General features: G+C 43.2%; 1 protein-coding gene across 3 annotated transcripts in view; it reads left to right on the forward strand.

The window, feature by feature from the left end:
- The window catches only part of LOC140187338 (C-Jun-amino-terminal kinase-interacting protein 4-like), a 295,764-nt gene that overhangs the window by 212,368 nt on the left and 63,847 nt on the right, over positions 1 to 19,549 (forward strand). For all 3 annotated transcript variants that reach the window (XM_072242530.1, XM_072242531.1, XM_072242532.1), the window contains 6 exons: positions 6,866 to 6,923; positions 8,263 to 8,415; positions 9,238 to 9,292; positions 10,006 to 10,136; positions 10,251 to 10,307; positions 16,664 to 16,834. In XM_072242530.1, coding sequence (XP_072098631.1) covers positions 6,866 to 6,923; positions 8,263 to 8,415; positions 9,238 to 9,292; positions 10,006 to 10,136; positions 10,251 to 10,307; positions 16,664 to 16,834 — 625 coding nt within the window. The remainder of the gene's footprint in view (positions 1 to 6,865; positions 6,924 to 8,262; positions 8,416 to 9,237; positions 9,293 to 10,005; positions 10,137 to 10,250; positions 10,308 to 16,663; positions 16,835 to 19,549) is intronic.

The following is a 19,549-nucleotide window of genomic DNA, read 5'->3' on the forward strand; positions in this document are numbered from 1 at the left end:
TGCATTTCATTACTTGCCTGTGTGTTTCCTTCATGCCGCATCTTACGTGAATGTTTCCTTTTTTACTGCTTCACTTGGAATGCATGGGCTCTCAGATCATAATATCGTTGGTAAGGCTTTTGGCACCCCTGTGAGAAATTACAAGTGGGGCATTGTGTTGTGCTTGCATAGGGCACTACTTTGAAGACCTTCATGTCCTGATGAAGGGTCTCGGCCCAAAATGCTGCCTGACCTGCTGAGCTCCTGCAGATTTTATGTGGGTTTCACTACATTTTGTTTCCTCCTTGTCACATTGCAAAGTGACCTTTTCTCTCAGTTCAAATTAAAACTTTGAACCCAGTTTCCATTATAACCTTAGATTTCCATAAAGAAACCAGTTTTTCAACAGGTAACTGCAATATTTCCAGCATGTCATTCTTTGCAACATCCGTTAGCTACAATATGACATGATCCCACCTCCAGCCACATCTCCCTCTCCCCGCCCCTTTCTGCTTTCCAAGGGGATCACTGTGACTCCTTGGTCAGCTCATCCCTCCCCCTCCCCAGGCACTTTTCCCCTGTAATAGTAGGAGGTATAACACCTGTCCCTAACCTCCCCCCTCACCAGCACGCATGGCCCTAAACCAGCGGTTCCCAGCCACCGGGCCGCAAGGCATGTGCTACCGGGCCGCAAGGAAACGATATGAGTCAGCAGCACCTTTCCTCATTCCCTGCCACGCTGTTGGACTTGAACATAGGGATGCCAACTGTCCCGTATTTGCCAGGACATCCCGTGTATTGGGCTGAATTGGTTTGTCCCATACGGGACCGCCCTTGTCCCGTATTTCCCCCACTAAGGTAGAGCATTCCTATGAAACCTTTTGTGCCAAAATGACGTAAAGAGAAGGAGCAATTACCATTAATTTATATGGGAAAAATTTTTGAGCATTCCCAGACCGAAAAACTAACCTTCAAAATAACACATAAAACCTAAAATAACACCAACATATAGTAAAAACAGGAATGATATGATAAATACACAGTCCATATAAAGTAGAAATAATGTGTGTACAGTATAGTCAGGAAGATTAAGCCAAAACCGATTTGTGGGGAAGAAAATCGGCACGTACGCGCATGCGCACGTCGCATATACGCACGTCACGCATGCACACACAGGTGCTGGCGCAAGGCTTCATGATCATAGTAGTCCTTGCTGGGGTAAAACAAGTGTCCTGGGATTTGACTGCTACTTTTGTCCCTTATTTGGGAGTGAGAAAGTTGGCAACACTAACTGTAAAAGACATGTTGAGGTGAGTTTAACCCTACTTGAACAGCACCCCCCGCCCCCCCCCCCCCCCCCCCAGTCGGCCGGTCTGCAAAGATATTGTCAATATTAAACCGGTCCGCGGCGCAAAAAAGTTGGGGACCCCTGCCCTAAACAATTGTTCCCAATGAAGTAGTCATCCTTCAGCCTGATTTTTTTTTGCATCTACTGCTGCATTTGTGGACTCCTGAATGTCAATGAGACCAGGCATAAACTAGGTGACCATTTACAAAACACCAGTGCTCCGTCCTCTGTGGACATTGGGAGCTCTTGGTTGCTAGTCATTTTAAATCAAAGTTAAAGTACAAATATGATCAAAATCTGCTTACTACATACAACCTTCAGATTCATCTCCTTACAGGCAGCCAGAAAACAAAGAAACCTAAGAGAACCCATTTAAAAAAACATCAAACACCCAAAACACAGGAAAATAAACTAATCATGCAAACAAAACCAAGGAAACAAATGAAGTTCACAAAAGTGAGTCCACAGCCGCGAAGTCAGTCATACTGTCTTAGTTCAGCACAGAGACAAGTAAACCTTGTGGAGCAGTGAGCTGAAGAGGCCTGTCCTTGACCTCCGGCCTCAACACCATGATCTTTTCAATTGTCCAAATCTTGGGTTGTTCCTTGCTCTCAGACCAGGGCTCTGCAGCTTTGAGATGCTCTCAAGCCCGGGCCCCTCTGCCTCGATTTGTCCCGATGCCTAAATCAGTCAGACCGTGGTTCTTTCCTCGCTCTCGGACCTTGCTGCCACGGTTCTACTGCATCGAATTGCCTCTGAACACTCCAGCTAAGGCCAAACATTGACTCATTCCCTGTTCTCGTTCTCGGGCCCGGGCCCTGCTGCCTTGATTTGGCCTGTACATGCTTCGCTGCAACCACACCACACCAGAATGTCGGTCCTCTGCCTCTTCCATTGCCAAGTCAGTTCAGATTGGCAACAGCCTGTGTTCTTGGGCCGCTGCTCTACTCACCTTATACTTATGACTGTGGTTAGGCACAGCTCCAATGCCATTTTCAAGTTTGCTGATGACACCAGTGTTGTAGGCCAAATCAAAGGTGGTGATGAATAAGCATATATCAGAGGGAAATTGAAAACCTGGCTGAGTGATGGCATAACAACCCCCTCTTACTCAATGTCAGCAAGGAGCTGATTATTGACCAGGAGGAGGAAACCAGAGGTCTGTGATCCAGCCCTCATCGGGGGATCAATGTGGAGAGGGTCATTTCATAGGACCTCTGAGCTCAGTACATAGATGCAATTGTGAAGAAAGCACAGTAGTGCCTCTACTTCCTTAGGAGTTTGCGAAGATTCGACATGACATCTTTGACAAGCTTCCATAGATATTTGGTGAATAGTATATTGACTGGCTGTATCGCAGCCTGGTATGGAAACACCAATCCCCTTAAATGGAAAATCCTACAAAAATTAATGGATATGGCCCAGTCCTTCACGGGTAAAACCCTCCCCACCATTGAGCACATCTATTCAGGGTGTTGTCACAGGAAAACAACATTCATCATCAGGGACCCCACCACCCAGGCCATGCTCACTTCTCGCTGCTGTCATCAGGAAGGTACAGGAGCCTCAGGACCCACACCACCAGGTTCAAGAACAGTTATTATCCCTCAGTCATCAGGCTCTTGAACCAAAGAGGATAACTTCACTCAACTTCACTTGCCCCGTCACTGAAGTGTTCCCACTCACTTTCAAGGACTGTTCATCTCATGTTAACAATATTTATTGCTTATTTATCTATTATTATTTCTTTCTTTTTGTATTTGCACTGTTTTTGTTGGGTGGCCTGTAATATAGCCCCCCCCATTAAAATGGTCATACCTTTCTTATTACTCAGTTCCACCATAACACCTAAACTAGATGGGTTTTTTGATAATAAATTTACTTTGAACTTTGAGGATAAGGTTAAATGCAAATCAGAGGAACACCGCTTGGCATTCTGTCTAGGTAGTCTACAGTCTAACTGCATGAATGCTGAATTCTTCAATGAACGGTACATCACTCCTGAACTACCTAGCACCTCTGCAGCCAGCACAGGCCCCCATCATCCTGTTTTTCCCCCCTCCTCCACCCACACCATCTTTCTGCCATCCGCATACTCCTCCCCCCTCCCCACTATCTACATCTGTCTCCCCGCCTACCTTGCTTGATTCCATGTACCGGCTTCTGTCGCTATTTCCACTCTCTCCCCCTCCATCTGCTTATCACCCCCCCCCCCCACATTGCTACCTCTTATTTCAGCCCTTTCCTCCATCTTGTATTTTGGCGATTCTCCCCTTTGTCTTTCAGTCTAGGTGAAGGGCCTGAACTCAAAATGCCAGCTGTCTTATTCCCTCTATATATGCTGCCTGACTGGCTGACTTCCTCCACATCTTATGTGTTCCGCAGTTCTACAGTGCCTTTTGGTACAAGGGTAGGGGATAGGAGCAAAGAGGGTTATGTTGGTTTTAATGTATCAACACTGCTGAGACCATTCCACTCATGAAATGACAGAAACAGGTACAGGTTTCCCCCGCTATCCGAATGTAGAGTGTTCCTGTGAAACCGTTTGTAAGCCAAAATGGCGTAAAACGAAGAAGCAATTACCATTAATTTATATGGGAAAATTTTTTGAGCGTTCCCAGACCCAAAAAATAACCTACCAAATCATACCAAATAGCACATAAAACCTAAAATAACACTAACATTTAGTAAAGGCAGGAATGATATGATAAATACACAGTCTATATAAAGTTGAAATAATGTATGTACAGTGTAGTTTCACTTAACAGAATCAGGAAGTTTGAGCCAAAATCAATTTGTCCAAAAAAATCGGCATGTACATGTATGTGCACGTCACACATGCACACACACCTGACTGCGCAAGGCTTCATGGTCACGGTAGTCTCTCTTGGGTAAACACAAGTTTAAAGCGAGCGTCTTTTTTCGTAAAAGCGAAAATCCTCTTTCAGTTAATGAAAACAGGTACTAATGTAGGTTTTTCGTAAAAGCAAAATGTTGTAAAGAGAATGTTCAGAAAGCGGGGGGCACCTGGTACCGTTATCTGGTGTTGTTCCAACCGAGGCCTTTTAGTAAGACAGCAATCCTCCTTTTCATAGAGTTATAGATCATTGAAACAAACCACCAAGTCTGTACTAGCTAGCAAACATCCGCTGACACTAATCCCATTCTTATTCTCCCCACATTCTCATCAACTGGCCTGGGATTCCACCACTCATCTACATACTACAGGCAATTTACAATGACCAGTTAATAGCCAAACCTGCATTCCTTTAGGATTTAGGAGGAAATCCGGTCACAGAATGTACAAACCCCATTCAGACAGCATTGAAACTCTGGAATGAACCCAGTCACTGCAGTTGTTCAAAGTTCAAAGTAACTTTATTACCAAAGTACAAATACAACTCTTGAAATTCTTTTTCTTGTGGGCATTCACAGTAAGTACAGGACGCACAATAGAAACAAAAGTATGACCACTCCCAGCAAACGTACAAAAGAAAACAAACTGTGCAAATACAGAAAGTAATAAATAAACGAACAACAAATATCAAGAACATAAGATGAAGAGTTCTTGAAAGTGAGTTCATAGGTTGTGAGAACAGTTCAGTGATGGGGTGAGTGAAGTTATCCCCACTGGTTCAAGAGCCTGATAGAATCTAGTGGTGTGGGTCCTGAGGTTTCTGCACCACCTTCTGATGGCAGCAGCGAGAAGTGAGCATGGCCAAGGTGGTGGGGGTACTTGATCCGTGTAGATGTGCTCAATGGTGGGGAGGGCATTACCTGTAATGGACTGGGCTATATCTACTACTTTTTGCAGGTCTTTCCAGTTTTGTCAATATTTTCAAACTTCAAATGTAAGCTGCCTTTCTTCTACAGTACTCCCTTTTGCTATCATTCTGCACAACTCCTGTGTAAAGCAGCAGCCTTCTAATGCAAGATGAGGCTAGCATTAGGTGATTCCGGGGGCACCGGGTATAGATTATGTCAGTGTGCTTGTGTAACGAGACTAGCAATCCAGAGACCTATTCAAATTCATCAGGAATATTTGAGAAATTAAATAAATCTGGTCAACTATGGTGAAGGTAGCTACCAAATTACGTTAGAAATATAATTTGTTCACCAATTCCAGCACTTGCTAGTTTGGCCACAGCTGACTAGTCCACACTGCTTGCTGTATGTTAACATCCATGGAAATGGCCAATTGAACATTTTGGTGATAGAGGGCACCACGGACAAAAAGCAGAGCTCCGAGCTGCCCTGTCATGAATCATCTGCTACAGTTGCAGTGTTTCTCCACCACTCCTAGTTATTTTTGCTTGCTTGACTACTCAGCATGGCTCCAGACAGTGATTGAGGTAGAAATATTGAGGAAGAGGGCACAAATTTGAACTGTTCAATACTCACTACTGATTCTCAGTCTCAAGCAGTGAAATTCTGCTTGAACACAATATTTGTCACTTTTCATTGGAAGAAGGTGCATACATGAATCTAGCAATCACTGCAAATTTCAGTGATTAAATTAATTGAATCTGATTTTTTGCCATTGATTTCTGTTTTTGGCAACACTAGAGTGGAATTAAGGTTTTGAAGGATGATCTATGTCTTGTTACTGCATTCATTCTTGGTTTCAAATGGACAAACTTGTTTTTGAAACCTCATCCAATCTAGTACGTAAGGTTGGTTTGCAGAGAAATACACTTGGTTCAGGTAGCAAGCAACATCTTCAGTTTGACCTGAATTAAAATGCAAAATATTAGGTATCTCTTCTGTGATGAAACCTCCTCACAGAAAGCAATGGTTCTCTGAAGGAAAATTTATTTTAGAAAAAAGTAACCATTCAGGGCGGAGGGTGAAACCATTTGATAAACTAATGGCTGAACAGTTTGGTGATTTGTGACTTACTTGAAACCTTCTGTGCCGATCTGGTCGTTCCTCTTTTATATTGAGGTAATGAAGCCAGCACAGATCAATGTCCCACTACCCCTTGCCAACCCAGGGTAAACCATTTTTGACTAATTCTCACAAAATGCTCGAGGAATTTAGCAGATCAGGAGAGGAATAAATATTCAGCATTTCAGAATGAGTGCTCAAAGGTGCTGCCTAACCTGCTGAATTCCTCCAGCATTTTAGGTTTGTTGCTCTGGATTTCCAGAATCTGCAGAATATCTTGTATTTTGACTAATTCTGCTCCTTCCATTGCTTCCCAATCCAGTCCTTGTTTCATGTGCGGCTTGTAATCACATTCATCACATATTTTGCTCCTGCCTTGTCTGCTGAGCCATTACAGGAAGCCATCTGCTACAGTAGCTTTTGAATGTGGTACGGTTAAATCTTGGTCTTCCAATTGGTAGCATTATTTTTCGGTTTTATTTTTTAAGTAACAGCTGGCCATTAGTAAATGTAAATAAGCTTGTCATGAGCTCGTATTATTGAAATTATTCAAAACTGGGAGATGGTACCCTCCAGGTTTCTCCTGTGGTACTCATTTCTGCTTGGGAATAGGCTGAGCTGATAATCATTCTGCCTTTAATGTATTGCCAGGTATGGGTCGAGAAGTTGAGAATCTTATTCAGGAAAATACACAGCTGCTGGAGACCAAGTAAGTCTCAATTGTTACTGTTCCTATTCCTGCTGAACTTTTTTAATGCAGCTGTCTGCAGGTACACATGCATACATTTTAGGAGGAAAACTTTGAAAATGCTTTCAACAGAGTTAACTTATAAAATATTAACATACATTCTTAAGCTATAGTAGGTAATTTTATGAGGGTTCCCCCAGAAATAAGTTTTGGGTCCTCGTAAAAATACCATCCTCTGCCATGAAAAATAGAACAACTGATACCTGTGGATCTTCACTCCAGTGACAAATTAAGGAAAAACTCTGTCAAGACAAGAACAAATCAGGAAGGATTGGGAATTTGGTTAAAATCAGTCTAGAGCAGAACTGATCAGTCCATAAAAACATGTTAATCTTTGCATACAGTGGCTTTTGAACAATCATATCTATTCATGTTAATAATCACTTGGATATGTATAATGTTCTGAGCTTCCCTGTGCACTAATATCTTCACACACTTCCCAGTTTGAGATCTAGTTGTATTAATGAATCTCTGTGCTGTGTTAAACAATGAAAATGCTGCTGTTATCCTGGGAGTACTATCTGTGTGAATTAATTTCTCCTACTTTGGAAGAGATCAGTTCAAATTAAACTTCTATTGATCTGTGCAGAGCTGTATTTAAGTTATTTATGGCATAAAATAATGAGGGAACTTCTGAATTGAGCCTGAAGTTGCGTGCGTGGAATTGAAGCCTGAGGAGAATGCTAATGCTTAGTAAGCCTACAATGCTACTTCTTCATTTCTCAAGAACTAGCATGATGCTGTATTTATTTATTTTAATTAGAGATACAGACCTTTCCTGCCCAGTGAGCCTGCACTGCCCAATTACACCCATGATCTACTAACTCGTACGCTTTTGGAATGTGGGAGGAGACTGGAGCATCCAGAGGAAACATACATGGTCTCAGAGTGAATATATAAACTCCTTACAGGGAGCGGTGGAATTGAACCTGGTCTCTGGTACTGTATTAGCATTACACTAATGGAAGCTGTTCCAAGGAAGTGGCTATGGTGAAATGGGAGAGGAGAATAAAATGTTAAACAGGGTGTTGTGGAGGTGTACTCTTCCTAATTCCCTTTGGTGATTTCTTTGAGTATAATTGGGATCTTTCCAAGTGAAGAATTGTGACAGTCTCCCCATATATGTGATAAAGTTGAGTTGATTTACCAAGGGTGCAGAGAATGTTGCAATGTTTTCTTGCTTTGAGCTAATAAGATCTAGAATTAATACTTGTCTTCCTCTTTTGTCATCCTAGTTCATGTATAATTTGAAATATTTACTTGAAAGGTCACCCCTTACTGTTACCTCTTGCTTCTTTAGAAATGCACTGAACGTGGTGAAGAATGACCTGATAGCGCAGGTTGATGAGCTGACATGTGAAAAGGATGTGCTGCAGGGAGAGTTGGAGTCAGTCAGACAAGCCAAGCTGAAGCTGGAGGAGAAGAACAGAGACCTAGAAGAAGAGTTGAGGAAGTGAGGAATCTAATCTAATCTTATTGTCTCTTCTATACCCAGCACAGAGACTGCACTTGGTGCTTATTCTTGTGTATTTGAGAGTACTGGTGCATGTCAGATGACTGGCATATTACACCTGATTGATTGGTTGGTTGTCTGTCAAATTTGACTCTGATAGTAAGATTTATACATTTCTCTTGTTGTGCCTTAGATGCTGTGAGCCGCATGAAGAAACCTGTGTGGGAGAGTTCTTTTAAAATGGAAAAGCCATTGCACTGGGGCAGATCCACTCTCTCAATCTTGGAGGTCCATGTCCAGTGGTACGAGTAGTCGTCACAACTGGGGTCTTCCTTGGTTGCAGTGGATGACCGTGATGACTTCTGTGCCTTGTCATACCCTTCGCTCTCCACAATGTTTTGCTCAACAGCCTTCCTGGCCATTGTATCTCACCCGCCCGGTCCACTAGAGCTGACTTTGTATGCTAGGATAGGCATGTCCCCATCTCACCGGGGCATGAGGCCTGCTAGCTACCCTCGCCTGCTTTAGTCTGCCTATCAAAGCAGTGCACCGGGGCGTGGCTGCTGTTGCATAAAAACAGCTACTTGGAGTCACAGGTGAGTGGGTTGCCCCAGAATGGGCAAGATAAGCCCTTTCACCAGAGGTGCTGCTCCTCACTGGACACCTTATACAGGATTATTGCAGATTAACATAAATACTGTACATTTTAACTATCACGTAAAAGTATACTTGACTATCTGTATTTAATTTGTCCAATACACTGAGCCAGTATACTAATACCTTCCTGATTTATTCACTTATAATTGTTATATCTTCTTTCAGAGTACGTTTGGAGGCTGAAGAAGCAAAGAGCAGAGCTAAGGAGGATTCTGATGAGGTATAATATTGTTATTTCTCTCTTTATAATGGCCAATTTTCAGATTTTCAACCTTAGTTTCACAAACTAACTTTGAGCATTCATAGAGGTATCAGGCTCTTGGTTCTCCATCACATTTCATGAATTAGCCAGCGAGTAGTGAATCCGTGGAATGCTCTGCCACAGACTCCCGTGGAGGCCAAGTCCATAGGTATATTTAAGGAAGAAGTTGATCGTTTCTTGATTGGTCACGGCATTAAAGGATATGACGAAAAGGCAGGTGGATGGGGTTGAGCGGGATCTGGGAACAGCCATGATGGAATGGTGGATCAGACTCGATGGCCTGAGTGGCCTGTTTCTGCTCCTGTGTCTTATGGTCTTAATTAGTATTAGAGTCATAGAGCAATACAGCACAGAAACAAGCCATTCGGTCCATCTAGTCCCTGCCAAATTGGTTTATTATTGTCACATGTGCCGAGATACAGTGAAAAGCTTGTCTTGAATACTGTCTGTACAGATCAAATCTACACAGTACACAGTGCATTGAGGTAGAACAAGGTAAAACAGTAACATGCAGAATAATGTGCTACAGTTACAAAGAAAGTGCAGTGTTTGTTGATATATGGGGAGACTTATACCCTTTAATCTGTACCTTTTTGGTAGGTACAAATGTACTGTGTGTTGGTAAAAAGTAGTGTGCCATGTTTGATTAGTTCTTTGGTGCTTAAACATAGAGCGATGTTCCTACTGCTCAGAGAAAGCGCTTCACTCGTGTAGAGATGGCCAGAGTCCTTATGGAGCGTAACCAGTATAAAGAGCGATTAATGGAGCTGCAGGAAGCTGTACGGTGGACAGAGATGATTCGGTAGGAGTCAATCTTGAATAAAGCATTACTTCAAATCTTTACATTTTGTTTTTTTATCTGATCTCATTTGGGTAGAATTTGAACGCTGTATGTTTATGTATCCTCTGTTCTTAGTGCCTCAAGGGAGAACCCATCCATTCAGGAGAAAAAGAAATCTACCATCTGGCAGTTGTAAGTCTGACTGTACTGTTTATCATGTGCTGCCTGCCTCTTTAAAGATAATTGTTGAGTCTGACCTAGAAAGGAAAAGATACAACCTGGAGACTTTAAATTTATTCTAGGGTTAATGGCTATTTCTTTCTCTGTTTAATCATTTCCATAGATGCTGTGTAACTTGCTGAGTTCCTCCAGCATTTCAAAATCAGAATCAGGTTTAATGTCACTGGCATATGTTGTGAAATTTGTTGTTTTATGGCAGCAATATATTGCAATACGTAGTAATAAAAATTAGAAATGACAACAAGGGGCTGAGGAGAGCAAGAAGGGGGCATGAGAAGGCCTTGGCGAGTAGGGTAAAGGAAATCCACAAGGCATTCTTCAATTATGTGAAGAACAAAAGGATGACAGGAGTGAAGGTAGGACCAATTAGAAATAAAGGTGGGAAGATGTGCCTGGAGGCTGAGGAAGTGAGCGAGGTCCTCAATGAATACTTCTCTTCAGTATTCACCAATGAGAGGGAACTTGATGACGGTGAGGACAATATGAGTGAGGTTGATGTTCTGGAACATGTTGATATTAAGGGAGAGGAGGTGTTGGAGTTGTTAAAATACATTAGGATGGTTAAGTCCCCGGGGCCTGACGGAATATACCCCAGGTTGCTCCACGAGGCGAGGGAGGCGATTGCTGAGCCTCTGGCTAGGATCTTTATGTCCTCATTGTGACACGGGAATGGTACCAGAGGATTGGAAAGAGGCGAATGTTGTCCCCTTGTTCAAAAAAGGTAGTAGGGATAGTCCGGGTAATTATAGACCAGTGAGCCTTGCGTCTGTGGTGGGAAAGCTGTTAGAGATAGGATCTGTAGGCATTTAGAGAATCATGGTCTGATCAGGGACAGTCAGCATGGCTTTGTGAAGGGCAGATCATGTCTAACAAACCTGATAGAGTTCTTTGAGGAGGTGACCAGGCATATAGATGCAGGTAGTGCAGTGGATGTGATCTATGTGGATTTTAGTAAGGCACTTGACAAGGTTCCACACGGTACGCTTATTCAGAAAGTCAGAAGGCATGGGATCCAAGGAAGTTTGGCCAGGTGGATTCAGACTCGGCTTGCCTGCAGAAAGCAGAGGGTCATGGTGGAGGGAGTACATTCGGATTGGAGGGTTGTGACTAGTGGTGTCCCACAAGGATCGGTTCTGGGACCTCTACTTTTCGTGATTTTTATTAATGACCTGGATGTGGGGGTGTAAGGGTGGGTTGGCAAGTTTGCAGATGACACAAAGGTTGGTGGTGTCGTGGATAGTGTAGAGGATTGTCGAAGATTGCAGAGAGACATTGACCGGATGAAGAAGTGGGCTGAGAAGTGGCAGATGGAGTTCAACCCAGAGAAGTGTGAGGTGGTACACTTTGGAAGGACAAACTCCAAGGCAGAGTACAAAGTAAATGGTAGGTTACTGAGTAGTGTGGAGGAGCAGAGGGATCTGGGGGTACATGTCCACAGATCCCTGAAAGTTGCCTCACGGGTAGATAGGGTCGTTAAGAAAGCTTATGGGGTGTTAACCTTCATAAGTCAAGGGATGATGAGGTACTGAGGTAAGAGTCGTGAGGTAATGATGCAGCTCTATAAAACTCTGGTTAGGCCACACTTGGAGTACTGTGTCCAGTTCTGGTCGCCTCACTATAAGAAGGATGTGGAAGCATTGGAAAGGGTACAGAGGAGATTTACCAGGATGCTGCCTGATTTAGAGAGTATGCATTATGATCAGAGACTAAGGGAGCTAGGGCTTTACTCTCTGGAGAGAAGGAGGATGAGAGGAGACATGATAGAGGTATACAAGATATTAAGAGGAATAGATAGAGTGGATAGCCAGCGCCTCTTCCCCAGGGCACCACTGCTCAACACAAGAGGACATGGCTTTAAGGTAAGGGGTGGGAAGTTCAAGGGGGATATTAGAGGAAGGTTTTTTACTCAGAGAGTGGTTGGTGCGTGGAATGCACTGCCTGAGTCAGTGGTGGAGGCAGATACACTAGTGAAATTTAAGAGACTACTAGGCAAGTATATGGAGGAATTTAAGGTGGGTGGTTATATGGGAGGCAGGGTTTAAGGTTCGGCACAACATTGTGGGCGGAAGGGCCTGTACTGTGCTGTATTATTCTAAAATCTATGTTCTAAGATGTATATATAAAAAACAAATAGAGCTTTGTGACTTTGGATTTCAGCTGTGTTAATACTTGATGATTGCCTCTGGAGCTGCATGCAGAGTCACCATTTTAGGCTAATTTAATTTTTTACACACATTTTGATTGAATTACTCCAAAAATCTTTCCTATTTGCATATTTCATTGTGTAATGATTCATCCAGCAGATACAGGGCAGACCTTGTTCAGAATTCTTTATGTACATGGTCTGCCAACCCCAGACAGGGTGAGAATCGCCTTTTCGTCTCCCTACTGTAATTTAGAGATGCAGCTAGCTTGTTTGCCCTGAAATTGTGACCAGATAGGCTCATCAGAATTGTTAGGCAAAGACCTGAGACTTTGTATAGCTGGCCATGCCATTCTACAGATGTAATCCATTCACAGTCTCCAGTGAGAAGGAAGATGCCTTGGGTGCCTCGTAGATCAGTCTAGTACAACCCTTGGTTTCTCTGTGTGGATCTTACCTCCAAATGAAATTTACTTATTTAGCAATACAGGGTGAAATAGGCCCTTCAAGCCACACCACGAGCATCCTGGTGGTGACTGTCAGAAGTCCTGAGTGTAACCTTACCCACGTGTTATTGATTATGTGTTTCCATTTTTATTTTCATGTTCGCCTGTTGGTTTTCACCATCAGACTTGGGTACATTTTGTCTTGTTGTTACCACTGTTTTGATTTCTTAGTAACTTTAACTTGCATTCATTAGTTTCAATAGCATTTAACAGCTCGGTTGTGTTTGTCAGAGCATGGCACACCAGTGGCTGGATTTCTCTGACATATGCTCACTCTTTCATGGTAATGGTACAGTTGCAACTTCCTTCTAAAAATAGTTACTTTGTTTTTACAATATATTTGGCTCATCTTAAAAAGCATGTGCTTTACTTTAGTGTGAATGTGTGTAAGAGCAGGTGTGTTCTGAATGGCTTTCACACACTGTTGTCAGTTCCTGCTCTGTTGGCCATATTTCCTACTTGCTGGCAACAAAGAACTGACTGTTTTTTATTAGTGGTGATCTTTGAATTTTTTGCACAGAATATCCTGTCAGTGCTATAACATTTTCATTGTTTATCGAGTTGTGTTTATTTGTCATGTGCACAAGTAAAGTGAGATACAGGGGCGGTGGAAAAACTTACAGTAACATCGCAGGCACGTAGAAACTGTGAACACACAAAATATAAACTATATATTATAGAAAACAGGGAAGAGGGAGAGAAACAAGATCTTAGTCCAATAAAAAAAAATGATGAAATTGAAAACAGGTCCATGGTAGTGAAAGAGGTGGTCGGTAGTTTTCCGTTGCTGGAGTAGGGTTAGGATTTTGCAGGTCACTTCAAGAACCTGATGGTTGTAGGAAAGTAGCTGTTCCTGGATATGGTGCTGTGAGGCTTCAGGTTTGTATGCCTCCTGCCTGAAGGTAGCAGCAAAAAGATGGCTTGGTGAGGATCCTTGATGATGCTGCCTCCTTGAGGCAGTACCCCCCCCCACGTAAATGCAGTCAGTGGTGGGGATGGTTCTGCCCGTGATAGACCAGGCTGTGTCCACTATTCTATTCAGCCTCTTGCATTCCTGTGTGTTAGAATTGTAACCCCCTGGTAAGCCTCGGGCTCGGTCAGCTCGCTTTCATCTAGGGGGAGCAGCCTTCAGCCCCGCCAAACTGAGTAATCAAATTTGTGTAGGTGCTGTGTGATGTACCCCACCACAGCCAAATAACAGACAGTACACCATATGCGATTAAATGATTACACTTTATAAGTATTTACTGGAACTATGTAATTAATAGAGATACAATATAAAAGGAAAGTAAAAGGCGCCAAAATTATCAAAGTTCAACCACTTCGTGCACAATTGTTGGAGCTCAATTAATGGGGCCTTCCTTTCCTCCAGTCGATGTCCTCCGAACTCTGCTGACCCTCGATGGGACCACTCTCGGTGATCGACCAAACGCTCTACTTGAGTCTGTCCATGTCTCCTCTCCTCGCTGAAGACCCTGGGCCTCAGACTCCCGCTTGGGGTCCGTTCCATCGTCCAGCTTACAGTATCGCGTCTCCTCTCTCTGTCCCCATCCGCTTTCCGCCCAAAGCCCACGAAAACAATAGCTTACAGACACACAAGAAAGAATAACATCTATCCCAATTGGTTAGCAAATGAATACGATTCTGGTTGTCAGTAATTATAACCCAAAACAAGCTGCTATAGAGAACCACTGTCTCAGCAGTTAACAGTACAGAGAAGCCATTTTATTTTTAACATAACAAAGGAGCCATTTTATTAGCCTTAGCAATAACATAAAAGAAGAAACCCCTTACAGAATTATCAGACCAGGCCACAATGCAACTAAGCAGGATACTTTCACAAGTGCATTAGCCAAAACACCTTATACTAGAGTCATAGAACACTACAGCACATGCGGAACTGTTAATCTCCATAGTCCCATCGACCTTTACTCAGACTAGTAGCCCTCCATACTACTCCCATATAGGTACCTACCCAGAAATTTTCTTAAATGTTAAATTCAAACCTACAGCCACCACTTCTGCTGGCAGCTCGTTCCACATTTTCACCACCCTGAGTGAAGAAGTTACCCCTCTGGTTCCCCTTAAATATTTCACCTTTCGCCCATAACCTAAGACCTCTAATTCTAGTCTCACCCAACCTCAGGGAAAAACGCCTGGTTGCATTTACCCTAAAAGTATCCCTCATAATTTTGGATTCTTCTATTCACCTAGAGTATAGAAGAATGAGGCGAGATTTGATAAAGTCCTAATGGATTCAACCTTTCCCTATAACTCAGGTCCTCAAGTTCTGGCAATATCTTGTAAGTTTTCCCAGTTCTCTTTCAATCTTATTGATATCTTCCCTGTAGTTAAGTGATCAAAATTGCACACAATACTCCAAATTGTGCCTCACCAACGTCTTGTACAACTTCAAAGTAACATCCTATCTCCTGTACTCAATACTTTGATTTGTGAAGGCCAATGTGCCAAAAGCTTGCTTTACAACCCTATCTACCTGTAATGTCACTTTCAAGAAATTACAGATTTATATTCCCAAATCCTTCTGTTCTACGAACTCCTCAGTGCCCTACCGCTCACAGTGCAAGTCCTACCCTGGTTTGTCCTCCTGAAGTGCAATACCTCACACTTGTCTGCATCAAATTCCATTTACCATTTTCCCCGCTAGACCAGATCCAACTGCAAGCTTCAATATCCTTCTTCACTGTCCGGAACATCCCCAGTCTTGGTGTCATCCCCAAATTTCCTGATTCACTTTACAACGTTATCATCCAGATGGTTGATATAGATGACAAGCAATGGACCCATCGCCAATTCCTGCGGAACACCACTAGAGTCACAGGCCTCCTGTCAGAGAGGCAGCTATCCACTACCACTCTCTGACTTCTCCCACAAAGCCAATGTGTGGCATATGCTATTCCTGTGATTTTAGTACCCTCTTAATCAAAATACCGGCAATACATTCATAATTTTTGTTGTTTTGAGTTACTTCACAGAGTGACCCTAGTGGGGTGCCTTTGGCAAAGAATACTGTGCCATATAGAATTGGAAGACTCAAGACTCTGTTGCCTGTAGATACGTTAGTTAACCTTGGTAGGAGGTAGGAGGATCATACAATTTGCCTAGATGTTGTTATATTATGAAGAGGAAGATCATACCGATTTCTCCTGATCTAGCCTTCAGCACAAAGCTGGTGTGTTTGTGTGTGTGTGTGCATGTGCATGTTGATTGGTGTTGGAACTGCATTGCTCACAGCTGATCACTCCAACGCTCTTCAAATAGAACCGGGCAAAGCGTTCTGCTGCCAGAGAAGGGCACAGTGAGGTGGAAGAATATTTACGGCTGCTTTTAATTGGTGAAGCTGAAGTTGAAATTCTGCATTGCCAGTTCAATTCCTTAAGTTTAAATATGTGTTTCTGACTGGCTGTAGGGCATTGCAAAGCTGTGCTGAGGCAGGCAGGGAGGGAATTAGAGCCAATCAATTTGTTGCATATTTAATTTATTTGTATGTAAATAAAAATGCATAAAAACAAAAAGTGCCTTAGCTCAGAGGTTCCTGAGGACAATATAAGATGTGCTTTTGAGAGTGGACTTATAATATACATAACTATAACGCATGTTTCTTTGTGTTCATTCTTTTTCTTTGATTCATCCTCCAGTTTTAGCCGTTTATTTAGTCCGTCTACTAATACAGCCAAGAAACCTGTCACACCAGTCAACGTTAAGTACAATGCACCAACCTCACACGTCACCCCTGGAGTGTTTAAGAAGAGAAGTGATGCTGTATCTCATTTGCCCATCTCAAAGGCATTTGATTTCCTTAACGAAGAGTAAGTGTTGCAACAAAATATATTCTTTTACCCTATTTTTGTTAGTTCTTTTCTGAAAATGTGGACTTGCTCTGTGAATATTGCCCCATATAATCTTTATTATTTGGGCCTTGGTAGCGAATGTTGGCCTTAAGTTCAAGTTCAAGTTTATTGTCATCCAGCTGTCTACATGTATACAGTTAAACGAAACAACATTCCTCCGGGATCAAGATGCAAAACACAATACATGTGTCACATACAGCACTTATGATAATATTAACAGATAATAAAAAATATCCTCATATGTATAAGTTGATATAAAGTGCGTATACGATATAGAGTTAAAGATACAACAGTGTAATGCTACTGATGCTGTCATAACTAATGTGTATTAGGTGTAGCAGGGTGTTCAGAAGTCTCACAGCCTGGGGGAAGAAGCTGTTAGCAAGCCTAACAGCCATTGTTCTTATACTGTGGTACCATTCCACCTGACAGTAGGGAGGTCAAAGAGATTGTGGGATGGATAGGTGGGGTCCTGGACAATGCTGAGGGCTCTGTAAACGTAGTACCTCTGGTGTATGTTGTGGATGAGGAGAAGAGAGACACCGATAATTCTCTCAGCAGTCCTCACAGTCTGTTACAGGTTGACTAGATCAACATTCCAGGTAATGTAGAGTTCGCTACCACTTGCCATTCTCAAACGTGTACTTTCCAGTTAACAGGGACTGGCCCTCAGTTGTAAGGGTTGGCCTGGATAATTGCTCTTTCCTCAGTTCCGCTATTTTGTATAATGGAGCTATTTGTATCTGTGTCTTTCTGCTTTGAGATTTAAAACCAGCTTTGCTGCTTTGTTTGGTTCCACTGCATTTCATCACTTTTGATCTGAAATAAAGGAACCAGGATTCATTGTACAAATATTAATTAACATAATCTGATATATACAGAATAGATTGTGACATCACGTTAAAGTCAAGTTTATTGTCATATGTTTAAGTACATATGTGCATAGCTACAATGAAAAGCTTACTTGCAGCTGCATGACAGGCACAGAGCATCAGGTAAGCAGCATTCACACTTTTTACATGACAGAACACAATTAGAGTATTAAAACCTATAAAAGAAACAAGGTCCACTTCAGTGCAAAGTGGTCCTAGGGTTGCTTCACTATTGTGATTAGGGTTGTGATGGTTGGTTCAAGAACCAAATGGTCAAGCTTGGGTTTTAAAAACAACCTGAAACTTCGACTGCACTCTTTTCCATAGATGCTGCCTAGCCTGCTGAGTTCCTCCAAGCATTTTGTGTGTGTTGCTTGGATTTTAAATGCTTGCAAGTGGTGGGTAGGAAAAGAATTGCATTTAGGGATATGAGGTGTTCTAGATTCCTGGGAAGGATGAGTTTACAAGAAGGAACAAAGTGATGAATCATTAATTGAAAGAGTTGAGATGGAGGGGAACTGCAAGGTATTTAATTTCAAAAGGAGTGAGAATAGGTAGCTTGGGTGAGATTTCACTATAAAGTACATTGAAGCACAAAGGAAACGTGTTGCTGAAAAAGAGAGTGAACCACCTAGTAGCTGATCAGAGTTCTTGTGTGCTGTTAGGTGCTGAGGGCTGTGTAAGTTGGAAAAGAAAATTTAAACCTTGGAAGTCCAGCCATTATAGAGAATTTGTTCGGCGCAGCTTTGTGGGCCGAAGAGTCTGTACTGTGCTGTATGTTCAAAGCCATTGCGCAACCACCAACTGCGACTCCACCCTGGAACTCCAGGCCGGGTCTTTATGTGCTGCTATTGTGACTCCCGTTTCCCCTTCCCCCCACCACCAGTCTGCAACCCAGTCTCCCTCAGATCCCACCGTCAGCTCCTGGGCCCTCAGAGGCTCCATCTTCCTCTCACCCCAACCCTCCCCTCTCCACTGACACCCCCAGCCTCCCCCTCCCCCCTCCCCCCTCTGATCCCAGCTCTCATCCATGCCGGGTCTTTACCATCCCCTCTGACCTTCAACTGTCGGAGGCAGAACGCTCTGTCCTCAGTAAGGGCCTCACCTTTGTCCCCCTTTGCCCACACCTCAGCAAGTTAAGCGTTCGCCATGATGCGGAACTCTTCTTCCACCGTCTCCGTCTCCGAGCCTACTTCTTCGGCAAGGACTCTTCCACCCCCACCGCTAACCCCTTCTCCCAACTTCAACCTTCCTCTTCTTCATGGACATCCCACTCTGATCTTCTGCCTGCTCTGGATCTCTTTATTGCTAACTGCCGATGGGACATCAACCATCTCGACTTCACCACGCCTTGTTCCCATTCCAACCTTACTCCTTCCGAACGCTCTGCTCTCCACTCCCTCCGCACTAATCCTAACCTTACTATTAAACCCGCCGATAAGGGAGGTGCTGTTGTAGTCTGGCGTACTGACCTCTACCTTGCCGAGGCACAGCGACAACTCGCGGATACCTCCCCTTATTTACCCTTCGATCATGACCCCACTAAGGAGCATCAGGCCATTGTCTCCCACACAATCACCGACTTTATCCGCTCAAGGGATCTCCCATCCACTGCTACCAACCTTATAGTTCCCACATCGCGCACTTCCCGTTTCTACCTCCTACCCAAGATCCACAAACCTGCCTGTCCTGGCCGACCTATTGTCTCAGCTTGCTCCTGCCCCACCGAACTTGTTTCTGCATACTTCGACACAGTTTTATCCCCCCTTGTTCAATCCCTTCCTACCTATGTTCGTGACAC

This window comes from Mobula birostris, chromosome 24 (assembly GCF_030028105.1).
Source record: "Mobula birostris isolate sMobBir1 chromosome 24, sMobBir1.hap1, whole genome shotgun sequence".
NCBI classification, from domain to species: Eukaryota; Metazoa; Chordata; class Chondrichthyes; order Myliobatiformes; family Myliobatidae; genus Mobula; species Mobula birostris.